This window comes from Pezoporus flaviventris, unplaced genomic scaffold (genome assembly GCF_033815535.1).
Source record: "Pezoporus flaviventris isolate CSIRO_AGI_PZ_B2104156 unplaced genomic scaffold, CSIRO_AGI_Pfla_v1 ptg000013l, whole genome shotgun sequence".
Lineage (NCBI taxonomy): Eukaryota > Metazoa > Chordata > Aves > Psittaciformes > Psittacidae > Pezoporus > Pezoporus flaviventris.
The window spans coordinates 6093413-6106457 of NW_026892561.1; the positions used below are offsets into that span (position 1 = coordinate 6093413).

Below are 13045 nucleotides of genomic sequence, written 5' to 3' on the forward strand. Positions count from 1 at the left end.
ATGTGAGTGCTTGCAGTGATGCTGATGATGCTGTTGCCGTGGGCAGAAGCTGGACAGACAGCCTTATCTCTGTGGCATGGCATGTGTGCTGTCCTCCATGCCTCAGTTTCTCCTAACGCCTGCTGAGTGCCCAGCACTTGCAGTGTCAAGCTTTCCCTGTGCTATGGGCAGTATCACCTTCAAGCTGGGGACTGTGATGGAGCAGCCTCCTCTGCTGTGCGACGCAGCTGAGGAAGGGAATGAGGACCGGGACGTCCTCGGGGATGGGACCCACCAGCTGCCCTGCTGGGCTTGGCCGTGCTCCCTGCCAAGCCCAGGGGGTTTTGCCAGGGACGTGGGAGGACTCCGTGTTTTTCAGGGTCTCCCACTGCCACCTAGTGATCCATTTCACACCCTGGACCTGCAGCTCACCGAGATGGGTCTTCTTAGCCCCAGAGCCCATCTAAGGACAGTGGTGGGGTGAGGACCTATGGGGGTCCCTGCATCCCTAAAACAAGCCTGGTCTCAGGGCCAGCACCCACCTGCACCCCTTGGGCAGCTCACTCGTGTACCGAGCAGCCAGGTCTCAGCCTCTGCAGAAAAGGGCTTGAGACTCATGCTCCCTATTGGGACCTTTAGGGTTTTCTTGCAAGCTGAGTTTGTTCTTGCCACCAGCACTTGGAGGATGGTGACTTTGTTTTGCTGTGTTTGACCCCGGATCATTTCAGTCGTTTCCTTACCACAGAAATTCCTGGAGGCAGAGGTAAGGGCTTGGTGACCCATGGCATGGGAGGGGTGGAAGCAGGCTCCTTGGGCTCAGGAGGGGCAAACCCGCTGAAACAGCCTTTGTGGCTTGAGAAAACAATCGCAGGGCTGCACCCTCGGGCTCAGCCTTGCCTCTGGGCTGATGGGACTCATCCTGTACCCCGCTGGCCCTCCAAATGCAAAGCCAAAGAAAGCCACGCTTTGGGAGCATCTCCACAAGGCTGTATTCACGTTTCAGAGAGGAGAACAAGGCTGATCATGCTTTGTTTTCAGTGTGGAGGGCTGTTTCTCCAAGTTAGCTGGTGACACGTCCCTGTGCTGGGTCATGAGCACCCTCAGCTCAAGGAAGTTCAGCGCCAGGGCAGAAAACCCCATTGGCTTTTGTCTCCATAACGGCAGGCACAGTGCCAGCGCCGGCGCAGATTAGGGGGATGATGTGGAGGGTGATGCATGGGGATGCAGAGTGGCTGTAGGGAGGAGTTATCCTGCCCTGGCACTCTCAGGCTGGGGGTAGGGGAGGGATATTGTGCTGGGACAGTGTTCAGGCTTTAGACAGCCATACAAACCTTGCCAGTTTCATTGTCATGCCCAAGCAGGGAACTGGTAACAGTGCATATAGACATGAGGGTGACAGAGGTCCCGTCAGGCAGTCTGTGTGGAGATGAGCAGGACATGGAGGATGCCCATGGAGATGATGCTTGAGCCGTAGCTGTGCTGTGAAACTCACTTGGCAGTGCTATTCCTGGTGCAAGGAGGGGACCTAGACCTGCTGGGTTCAGGGTGTGTATGAAAGGGCTCACTGTGCCCTCCCTGGACAGCAGCAGGAGGTTAATGTGGGAGAGGTCTGAGGTGGCCAGGGTGAGTCTGGTTGGTGCCACCCTCTGGACGAAGGGTGGTCCTTGGGATAGGTCTTGACCCATGCTGTGGTGCCTCAGGGGATCAGTGGATCTTCTTCAGATGCACGTGGACCCCGCTGCTGGACCTGAGGATGATCTGTGGTGTCAGTGTGGGAGGGTTGGATGGGTCAGGGCAGAGCTCAAAGCGGAGCAGGGTCAGGGCCAGTGCCACCTTCATCTCGTTCATGGCAAACTGCTGCCCAATGCAGTTCCTGGGGAGAGGAGAACAAACGCTCTACTTGCTGCCTTCATCCCCAGCTGCCTCCGAGCTGGGCAGTGAGGAACCTCCAGTTGCTGCATAGATGATGGCACAGCTTATCTAGGAATCCCCTGATGCCATAACATAATGTACCTACCACTGTGGTGGGGTGGTGTTGTTTCAATGAGCATTGAAAAAATAAGTGAGATTGAGAAAGCTGGGGCCTACTTCACTGGAAAGGGCTGCATGGATCCAGCTAAAATCCTGGACACCTCAGGAAGATTATTTTTGGCTCTGTGAGTATCTTCTGCAAGTTACCGAGACTTCAGTATCCTGCATGTTGATACAGCATGGAAACCACAGACTTGGACACAGCTTGGCTTTGAGGCGCAGTGGGTGTTCATCTCTGAGCAAGGGAGCCTGTGTTCCCAATGCAGGCAACAGAAATATAAACACCTCTGAAAATCCACATGAGGAGTGTGTGAAATCCTATGGTGACCACAGAGCTTGGGGTGTAGGAAACACTCTGGAGCTGATGGAGCATGGTGGAGATCTGGTTACAGAAAGCCTGCTTGAGTTGGCCAAGCCAGCTTGGCTCAAGGGCACAGAGGGAGGATTAGCTTGAGGAGCTCCGCTCTGAGCTAGATCTACTATGTAAGGCAATACAAAGAAGAAAAGAGAGGAAGGGTCTCCCACCTGGATCCAGCAGAGAAAGGCAGGAAAGCGTGGGAATGCCTCTGTGCTGAGTTCTCTGGAGAAAACCTCAGGGGATCATAGACCTGTGGGAGCAACAAAGGCCGTGAGGTCAGGGTTTGGTTTGGTTTGGTTTGGTTTGGTATGAGCAGCACCAGGATCTCCCCCAGTCCCCACGGTAGGCTTGGACGTGGTTTCTGCTGTCCCTGGGGGGGAATGCAGCTCACAGGCATCTCCCTACAAAGCCACTGGGTGGATGAGAGTGGAGCGCTGCTGCCTGTGCCAGTTTTCCCCTTGGAGATATCCCAATCACCCTCTACAGTGCCCAAGATGCCTGAAGGTGTTTTCTCATCCATGGCAGCCATCATCAATTCAGACTTTCTCTGGTCCGGAGACAGCCGAACCTGACTCTCCAGGCAGCCACTGGACAGAGGCAGCTGTACACCTTCCTTTGAGTTTTCCAGCTCTTTCTTTCCCTGAATACTAAGATACCAGCTTTGAATCACACATTGCCTGGAGGGCTTGGGACCTGTCGTACACTAAAGTCTAAGGGACCTAAGTCTATCCAGGGCAGCAGAAAGTAATCTGAGTATCTCTGTGTCATCACACATGAAGATAGACTATTCAACCTGCTTTCCCCTCACTTTGTCTTGTTCAAAGCCTTTGGGTGTTTGGTAACTTCATTGCACTTTGCATTTGAATATGGAATGTCAGAATAGGAGGGGGAAAAAACACCCAAATGTGGCAGGGAGGCACAGGCTGCCTTGTTCAAGGGGAGAGGATGTTTGGGCTGAGATATTCTTGTTATTATAACAAAGGTGAAATACCTCGGGGTCCTCCCACACATCCCGGTTCCTGTGAATAGCGAATATGTTCAGTGCAACCTGGCAGCCTGGAAAAGAAAAGGCTTGTGACACCTCAGAGTGAAAACCCAAGAGAGGGGTTTGTGGGATGTTATCCCTCCTTGGGCTCTAGTGATGATGCCTCACTTGCTGCTGGCAGCAGCATGAAGGATGAATGAACCCAACAGACCTGCTGGCAAGCTGCGTCCATCAGGAAACGTGACAGGTTTATGTAGGAGTCGGGACACAGAAGGAACCGCTGGGAATAGGCGCAAGCTCTCTTTGATGCACATCGTGGCGTAAGTCATCTTCCCGAGGTCCTCCCTGAAAGCAAACCTGGGTCAGGCTGTGTTTGAGTGACAGCAATGGGGACAGCAGCAGCCACAGCCTGTGCTGAACACTGGGTGCGTTGGACTGCCACGTCTTCCTTCTCTTGTTGGGATTTCTCCCTCTCCTAGTCCTCCCTTGGCTGCTAGCATTGCTGCGTGAAAAGCAAAGTGTCCCAGTGTAGATGCAGTATAAGGTGGATGAAGTTTCATTCTTAGAATCATAGAATAGTTTGGATTGGAAGGAACATTTAAAGGTCATTTAGCCAAATGTGTCAAATGCACTACTCAGCTCCGTGTTGTCTGCAAACTTGCTGAAGGTGCACTCAAATACACACTATGTCATTGATGAATATATTAAACAGTACTGGTCCAGATACAGACCCCTGAGGGACACCACTCATCACTGATCTCCACCTGGACACTGAGCCATTGACCACTACCCTTTGGATGCTGCCATCCAATTGAGTCCTCATCCACCAAACAGTCCACCCATCAAATCTATATTTTTCATATAGAGAGAAGGATGTTGTGGGGTGACTGTGACAAAGTCCTTAAAGGATAAGTGAAAAGAATTTGAAATAAAGGAATAAGAAGTCCTAGCTCACCATTCAACAGTATCCCGGTCTCCCAAGATTCCCCGGATCTCCTCCCTGCACCGTTGCTGGTACTCTGGATATAATGACATGCAGTACAAGAGCCAGGAGATCCCACTGGCTGTGGTATCATGACCCTCAAACATGAATGTGTCCACCTCAGCCCGCAGGTCTTCATCAGATAGCCCAACTCCATTTGCATCCTAACAAAGAGGAGAGTACACCATCCTTAAGCACACATTAATTGGACTTTCTGATTTGGATTTAAAAATAACCCTGGATGATGATGAAGGGCCCAGTTTGGTGTCTTTTGTATCTCCCTGTACATCAGGAAGTAAGCTAGTAGAAAATACATCCGATATATGTGAGAACAGTCAGACCTGCTCGTTGCTGACTCTGCAGTCAACAGAGCTACAGAGCTGGGCTTTGGGGTGATACCAGTTCCCAGCCCTTCAGAAGGAAGGGCTCTACTGAGGTCTATTAAAGGCTCTATTTGTTCCTCTACCAAGGGTCCCTGTTAAGTTTTTCAGTTGGTATGTTTGGATGACTTTTGTTTCGGATTGAGAAGAAAAGAAAGCAGTGCCTCCAGCAAGCAGAGCGAGCGCACAGAGAACGTGTCTCCTTCCTGAACACCAAATGGCAGCTTCTGTCCAGATTATCTGAAGAGGTCTGCAAAGGTAAAACTACAGAAGGTAATAAATGAAATCACTTGAGAGGAGTACAGCCAAGCTGGACCCCTTGTAATGTTTCCAAAGGTCTCATTCTTCTGTGCTTTCTGACAGCTCACTTATGTGGAGCTATCAGTGTGCTCAATTAAAATGAACAAGAAAGGTGAAAGTCTGCCCAAGGTGTTTATGTTCTTCATCTTACACATCTGTGTTTCCTTCTCAAGTGGAGAAGCTGGGGCCAGCAATTCCAGCCAGGACTGGCCACCTCCCAGCTGGTGCATCCTCAGTGCCACACAGGTACGTTGTTTGGCATTTGATATGATTATTTCAAACATTCACCTTGGTACAAAGAAGAATGTCCAGAAAATCCAGGTGTTTCTTCTTCTGGATCTTGTCATATTCCTTCTCACTGGAGAACAACATCTTTCTTTCTTTTATTACCTTATCTGCACAGAGGAATGATCAGTTAGATGTGCCCTGCCCCTCCAGAGACCTCATGTACCTGTCTGCTTGGTCAGCAGTTTGGACCTTGTTTAATGTATAACCCTCTGGCCGGTGCATGCTGCAACCCCGCTCCGAGCAGCTCCAGATGGAAGTGGGGGCAAGGTTCAGCTAGGAAACCGGGCTGGGGAGAAGTGGGGAGAGATACCTAAATAGGGCTGGAGAGAAGCGAAGAGATACCTGTGTGGGTATGGGCCCGTTTGCAGGCATCCTGAAACTCCCGGCCTTTGCGAGTCAAGTTATAGAAGACATCCTTGTAAGAAAAATTCTGGATTCTGTTGCTCAGGAGGTAGCTCAGGTCATAAACAGCTCTGATATAATAGTCTGAGTTGCTGTAGGGAGATCAAGGTTAAAGCTGGTGTTAGCAGGCAGAGTGAGGAAACAGGAGCACTTGTTTTCACAGCATCTGGAAGTCGAAGCACTGACCTTTCAGTCTGGCAGTTGGCATTATAGCTGAAGGCACACTTCAAGATGCTGTCTAGTGTCATCAAGCTGACGTCTCGAAAGAGCTCCACTGACTTCCTGTCTGTGTTCTTCTTTTCCCATTTATCCTAGCGGTGGAGGCAGGGGTAAGGAAGGACAGACAACCATCTAGAATTAGGTCCTATTTTCCAATTCCTCTTCCCAGATCCACATTGTTAATTGCTTTCTTATCTGCCAGCTGAGGCCCTAGTTCAATGTATATTCTGTGAAATCTAATCAAACCCTTCTGTGCATTTCTTGTTCAAGGTTTACCATTACTGGGCTAGGAAAGGATGTTCTACCAGTGGCTGATTTCATTGGAAGGCAGAAGAAAGAAAGAAAGAATAAGTGGAAGGACCAGAGGGAGATGAGGAGAGCAATTTCAGAACTTCCAAACTAGGAGCCATTTAAACCCTGCCAGTCTCCCTTGGTCATTCCCAGACCTGACTATTTTCACTGGTGCACAGCTGAAAGGTAAAAGTGACAGGAGTGATGATTCTTACCAGCATCACTTTGACTGAGTCTGACATCAGGGTCACGTAAGTTTTCAGCACATCATAATGAAAAGCTGGGGTGAGCAGCTTCCGATGCTGGAACCATTTGGCTCCCTCCAAAATCAACAGTCCCTCCCCTGGGGAAACAGAAGCAAAGGTGCAATCAGCTCCTCCAGACATTGGTCACCGTGCTGGCAGCTTTACTACTGCTTTTGGGCAAGCACAGACTAATGTGCAGGATCTGGGAGAAGGGAGAGTTGGTGATGGAGCCTTTCTTCAGCCTCTGAGGCCGTTCACAGCAGCACTCCTTGGATGGAGATGAAGCATGCCCACTGCAACCAGCCATGCACACCCAAACTACCCTGAAACCAGGCCCATGATGGCAGAGGCACAGGACTTGTGCTCTCAGGTGGGTTTTCTGCCCTTGGTGTGTATCCCCCCAGTTATCTATGGTAGCATTCAGTCCCTGAGCAAACTGAAGTTTGGGGAGGTGATCTAAGGCAAAGCCGCCTGATGTGCTCCACAACTAGATGGGCACCACCAGTAGTAATGCTCACATTCAAACAAACCCTCTCATTTGCAAGCTCTGGTTTTTGAATGGAATGGAATAAAGGAAAAAAAAGAGAGAAGCTGCTGAAATGTGCAATGTGGCTGAAAGGGGTAATGGATAAAAGATGACTTACCAATCCAGGGAGTTAAGAATTTGTAGGGTACACTGGGCTTGTGTTCTGTAAGACAAAACAGACACCAGAACATTATGAATAGCTGATGAATTCAGCATAGCAAAAAAGAAAAATCAGGATAAATTTACACTGGAGTTTGTCCCCTAAATCGCAATGTAGAATCAGTCTAATTTAATTGTGTAAAATACTCTACCACTAGAGCAGAGTTTAAAAGAGCTCTTCTACAAATATGACCTCAGTGGACTTGAGAAAACCAGAGAAAGGTATAAGGAAAAATGTGTGTGGCAAAGAAATGGCCATGGCAAATCTCAAAGTTGAGAACAATGGAGGGAGTTACTGTTGATGCCCATGTATGTACCACTCACAGGCATCATGCTCCATAGAAAGGAGGAGAGGAGAAGGCTTAAGATGTCTTCTGAGAGCCATTTGCATACCAGCTCACCTGTTTTATTGGGTTTACTGGGAAGCACATCTACTGTGGTCATAGATGCCACAGAAGACAGTTAAGACCAGTGACGATGGAGACAGTGAACTGGGAGGAACAGGCAACTGGTCACTGTTTTGCACAAGAACACAAACTGCTCCATGAAACCTGGGGCAGGTTGGGAGCTTGAGAGGGGGAGAAAAAGGGGAACTGCAATATCCATGAAGGACGCCAGCAGAGGGGATGACTCCAGGCAACTTTTCCATTATTTTCTCAGTAACGAAGTGTCAAGGACATGGCTTCCCAAAACCAGATGTAGAGACTTACCCGTTTGGCTAACTATGACTTTGGCATAGTCAGGATGGTGGACTATTAGAGCAGGCAGGACTGGTCCAAACCACCTTGGAAAGGCATAGGGATATTTATCTCCCCATAACAATAGCTGGTTTAATATGTTTTCAGTAGTTATCTGCAATGACAATTAAGCAGGGACTGAATTCAGGTAGCGAAAGAGGGATGTGCCAGGGAGAGCAAAGTCTAAACTTGCCTTCTCATGGGAAGCACATACAAGATATCTTCTCCTGGAAATGGAGACAGAATAGGTGGACTTGAACAGGGGAGCTTTCTATACTGCAGATAGAGGAGACACTGGGCACTGCAAAGGGACTGTGCATAGGTGGCAAAGCTGACTGAGATGGCATGTCCCTGCAGCACCAGGCAGCCCCATGGAGAGTCCCTAGCTGGGGCCTGGCTGCAGCTGGGCTGTGTTAGGGTGGCCTGGTCTTGGTGTTGCTCTCAGGAGCTATGCTGGCATAGGCAATGCCAGGAGGACCAGTGCTGTTACATCTCTGTTCTCTAAGTTCAGCAGTGCAAGGTGGGCATGTAATGGGAGTGCAAAAGTATCTTCACTATAGAAGGCTGAAAATGGCTGCAATAAAATGCCTCTTCTTCAGTGGCTGTAGAGGGAAAGACTCTTACTGGTTGAAGGTTTAATGCAGAAGAGAGACATTTTATGGTTGCTTACATTTAAAAAACATCATGAAAACCCCAGAAATTGCCTAACTCCATGTTTAAGCACATGATTGAAAACAACGTGGCTCTGTTATTTACCAAATGGTGCCTATCTCATATCCAGGCACCCTTCTCTCCCTGCCCTGCAGAAGCCTTGGTGCTCCCTGGGCTGAGGTTCACCCCCCACCCAGTGCTTCCTCTTATCCTTATTGATACCTTGCCCAGATTTTGGAGCAAACCCACCCTGCCTGAGCCCAGCTCCCTCCTTACCAGGTGATTGTGGCCATAGAGCCAGTGTTTTGGGGGACCAGGGAATGCTTCCAGAGCTTTGATGAGTTTCTTCCTCTTCTGGTAGAATTGGACCACCTTCAGCAGCACAAAGACTACACCAAGCACCACAGACAGCTGCAGAACGACAGCAGAAGGTCTGGCTATGCTGTCCAGCAGAGATGCCATGCTGGACCTGTGTCTGGGATGCCTGACACTGCCTTCTCCTCTGTTCCTCCTGCTCCTGCACCTGATGGGGAGCTCAGTGCAGGAAAAAACCTCTCCCTCCTGCTCTGCTAGAGCTGAGCCTGATGAAGTGGTGCTGTCAGCAATTTATAGTGGCAGGAACACCATGGTAAACACTGTGTCAGTCTGGCCGATTGCCTGCTGCTCCCAACTCACCCTTTGACCTGCTTCCAGCAACCTGTGGACGGAGGCAGTTTGTTAACAACCAACCTGCACATATTCCCAACTTTCTTTGAAGTCCCATACACCGCAGGAGTGAGTGAAAGCACTCAGTTATCCATGCCCGTGGGGAAAAAGCCATAGGAGGAGCAAGGTGGGAGGTAGCTGGGCTCGGGTTCTAGCTGAGCTCCAAGATATCTTCAGCCAGTCGAGGTCTGGAAGCTGTTCATCTGCCTAGCTTAAGTGGGGAACAAATGGGCTACCTCTGCCCAACACATGGGCTGAATGGGTCCAGTGCCTTCTGCTGTAAAAGCAGTGCTCTGAGTGTCTGCAGCATCACACAACACTTTATATATAATCAAGAAAATGGACATAACATAAGGGACCATGGCACTGCTCTTCCAAGAGGGCCTACCATAGATAAGCCAGGAAACTAAACTGGTACCCAGAGGAATTAACATGGTCAAGATGTAATACAAGGAGAGGGCAATCAGAGCAGTAAAATAAGCTGCAGCAAGATTGAGAGCCGCTGTCTGGGGATAACCTAACTCCACAAACATGCCTGAAAGTTAGCAAAGTAACTTTTCCCTTAGCTGGCTTGTGGCCTATTCATTAATCAATGATTGCAAAGACAAAGTGTAGGTACAGATGGTACCATTTGTATTTCAGGCTTAGGGAGATTTAAAGTGTCTGGCTGCTACAAACCCACGTGAGGGATTGTCGATGCACTACTCATTGCCAGTTTGGGTGTAGCATGGGAAGGTGCTCACCTGCATAAGCTAGGCTGATCCTCTGCTCTTTAAGGGAGAGAAGAATCAATAGACTGCAGAAATGCTGAGGGCACTCCTCAGGAAGAAGTGCTGTGAAACTCCCTTTTCACCTAAATCTCTACATGCAACTTCTCCAAGCTCTCAACCCCTCTTGGGAGCTCACAGTAGAACCCACCATTTGGGACAGTTTTATTTCATGTGTGTGCAGATTCCCCTTTTGAAATGTGCATCCTAATTCATGACTCTTTGTTCTCTTCATGGGAGAGTAAATTATACACAGAGCAGGAGGACTCAACCTGACCCTCTGTCCAGCACAGGCACTGCAATGTTACCTATGGGTCCTTGAAAGGGAGAGGATTTGTCCTCCCTGCCACACAGCTAGAGGATGCTCAGTGCCATACAAAGACATCCTCTCAGCTGAATGGTTCACAGAGGGGTCCTATGAGTTTAGGTGGCTTCACCTTCATTGTCCTTTGGAGGGATGTGTGACGGTGCATCCCACTGCTTCTGTCTGCTCTTTGGGGTTCAGCTGTAGATTTTCTGGCTGAACATTGATACCCCTGCTGACATTAGCTGGCGTGGTACATGGTCTCTGTCGCATGCATCATCACCTGCTTCTCAGTGGTGATAAGATACATTGCAATGCTCAGGTATGATGAGTTGGGAGTGGCAGTTTCTAACAGTGGCCTCCAGCTCCATCAGTGACAAGGTTTCCAAAGCTTCTCATTCACTTCTGGGATTGCATTGTGAGGTTGGCATCCAGGGCACTTGGGCATGTCAGCTGGCTAACAGCTACCTCCTATTGTGCATCTAAATTTTGGGCTGAAGAGGGTTCTGTCCCTTGCTTCTGCATGCTGGTAGTAGAAGACTGCTCTAGAAACGCTCTTTTCTCTCGAAAACATCAACTCTATGATCTCCTCTTAGCCTGTTCCTGGGCTGCAAATACACCTCTGCTAGTCTGCCAATATGAAGACTATGTTTCTTCAGCATTTCCATAGAAACAGTGATTGCATGGGCTCCTCAGCTGTGATGAGTGACCCAGTCAACACTACAGCTGTCCACATGGAATTGGGCTTTTGTTAGCATGGCAGGAAGATCCATTGGAAAGAGCCAACGACAATGGCTGAAAATCTCTTATGTCTCCCCAGACTTGATGCTGTGGCTGCTTGAGCCCTGGCCTAGCACATTTTCATCTCCACCACGTGTCTGTCCCTTGAACTGGACCCACGTAACTTCCATTAAGATGGTGCCTCTGGTTCCTCAGGCCGGGAAGAAGAGGAAGGAGGAGTTGTATTCCCTGGCTGGCGTTTGTCATCCTGCTTTCTCCCCATCAGTTGCTGACATGCTTCGTCCTTTGTGCCAGAGCCTGGTAAGTCATTACAGACGCTTCCATTGACAGCTTAAAAGAACACACCGGCTCTCCTTGTGTTGCCTTGGAGAACATCCCTGGCAGGCACTGAAGAGCATTAGCTTTTCATACACTTGCCCATCTCCATGACGCTAATTGTATCTCGTTATGCTGAGCCAGCTGGATCCGTGCGAAAGTTCAGGGAATTAAAGGTTGCTCTTTAGGAGGCTGAAGGCTGCAGTCTGTCGGGTTGGGCATTTCTTAGAGAAGGCTTTAGCTGCAGTCAGGGCAAGAGGGACCCAATCTGTCATACCAACTTCACACTCCTTAGGAGGAGCACCTGACTCCATGCACCTCATGGCTATGGAAGGTGTAGGAGACACATCTACTACCTCTAGATCTATTTATGATCCTTCACCTGTCCTGCAGCACCACGATTAATGGGCTTCCCACCAGGAGAGGAGGCAGTGCAGGCTGGCTAGCTGGCCAGCTGGCTGGAATGAGTGTGGGTTGCAGTTTGGGAGGATGCTGATGATTCTTGCTTACCTGAGGAGTGGGAGAACGGTGAACATATGGAACAAGGAGCCACTTTTGGACTGTCCAAACCAGATTAGTGGCTCTGCAAGGTGCTTTCAAAATGTGAGGCTAAGCTAGATTGGGCAGGTGAAGAGTGTTAGAAGAGCAGTGTTACCTTGTGCTTTCTCTTGTTATCAAGTGAGGTCACAGAGTTTGGACAAGTCTACCGTGATGCTTGGGATTAACCTTGAATTTAGATTCAAGTGTTGTATCCTACGACAGACCCCACTCCCCATCCCCAGTGCTGCATGGACTCTGCCCCAAAGCTACACCAGGCCTTTTTCCTCTCAACCAGCTCTAAGACAGTGTTTGGGCTCTTTCACAGACCATCCTCTAGGAAACAGTCCCTAAACAACTTGACCCTTGTCCATGGATGGGAGGGACTGGAAGGAGGGCTCCATGAGACTGAGGACATTGGAAGGTGGGATTGCTGCTGTGGGTCCATCATGTGAAGACCTGTAGCATGCTTATAAATCCAGCAGTGTCATGTAGTTGGGTGCCTTACAAGGGCTACATAAGGAGAACAGAGTTGGAGTGTAAGACTAGTCAGGGCCAATGGAGCTCTTCTGGGGCACCTACCCTATTACCAGACCATCTGGTCTGGAACTGGGAAGCACCTTTCATCAGTCACCTATAAAACAACTCAGAAATGCCCTAAGACCCAGAGGTGGAGGGGTCAGGCCATTGGATTCTGGCTCTGTCTCAGATGAAACTTCTGTAACAACAGACAAATTCTCGCTAGTGACAAAGTCCCTGGACAATGGGTTTGACTGTGGGTTACTGAGCAGGGTGGGTTTGTACCCATCTGTCTCTTCGGTAGTTATTCAATAACCAGCAACAACTGTTGAGCATGGGGCCAAGGGGGCATGGGTTGTCTTGAAAATCTAATGAGATGTCAAGTGTTGAGCTAATAGGGAAGGAACATAGGGGATAGTGTGGATAAATCCACATTTATGGGGGTATGGAGCAAGAATCTGATCTTTGGGGATAGCAAAAGTGGGTGCCTAATCCAGCCTTCAGCCTCTGTGTTTTGTGTTTCACTGGTGGAGGGGATAGAAATGCCTTTCTCATGTATTTCAGAGGTTTCCTGGCAAGAGGGGCCATGAACATTCTGTCTGACACTTAGCACAGTCTGGGGAA

The 13045-nt window shown here is 49.3% G+C and overlaps 1 protein-coding gene across 1 annotated transcript; it reads right to left on the reverse strand.

Moving 5' to 3' along the window:
- Window positions 1–1639: 1639 nt before the first annotated feature.
- Window positions 1640–8995, reverse strand: LOC133268358 (cytochrome P450 4B1-like). The gene is made up of 12 exons (XM_061451315.1): window positions 8810–8995; window positions 7856–7997; window positions 7105–7149; window positions 6431–6558; window positions 5892–6016; window positions 5646–5797; window positions 5304–5410; window positions 4309–4499; window positions 3565–3698; window positions 3360–3424; window positions 2536–2618; window positions 1640–1852 (listed from the first exon to the last, which is right to left on the reverse strand). The coding sequence occupies exons 1-12, from the start codon at window positions 8993–8995 to the stop codon at window positions 1684–1686; spliced, it is 1527 nt and encodes a 508-aa protein (XP_061307299.1). The 3' UTR covers window positions 1640–1683.
- Window positions 8996–13045: the final 4050 nt, after the last annotated feature.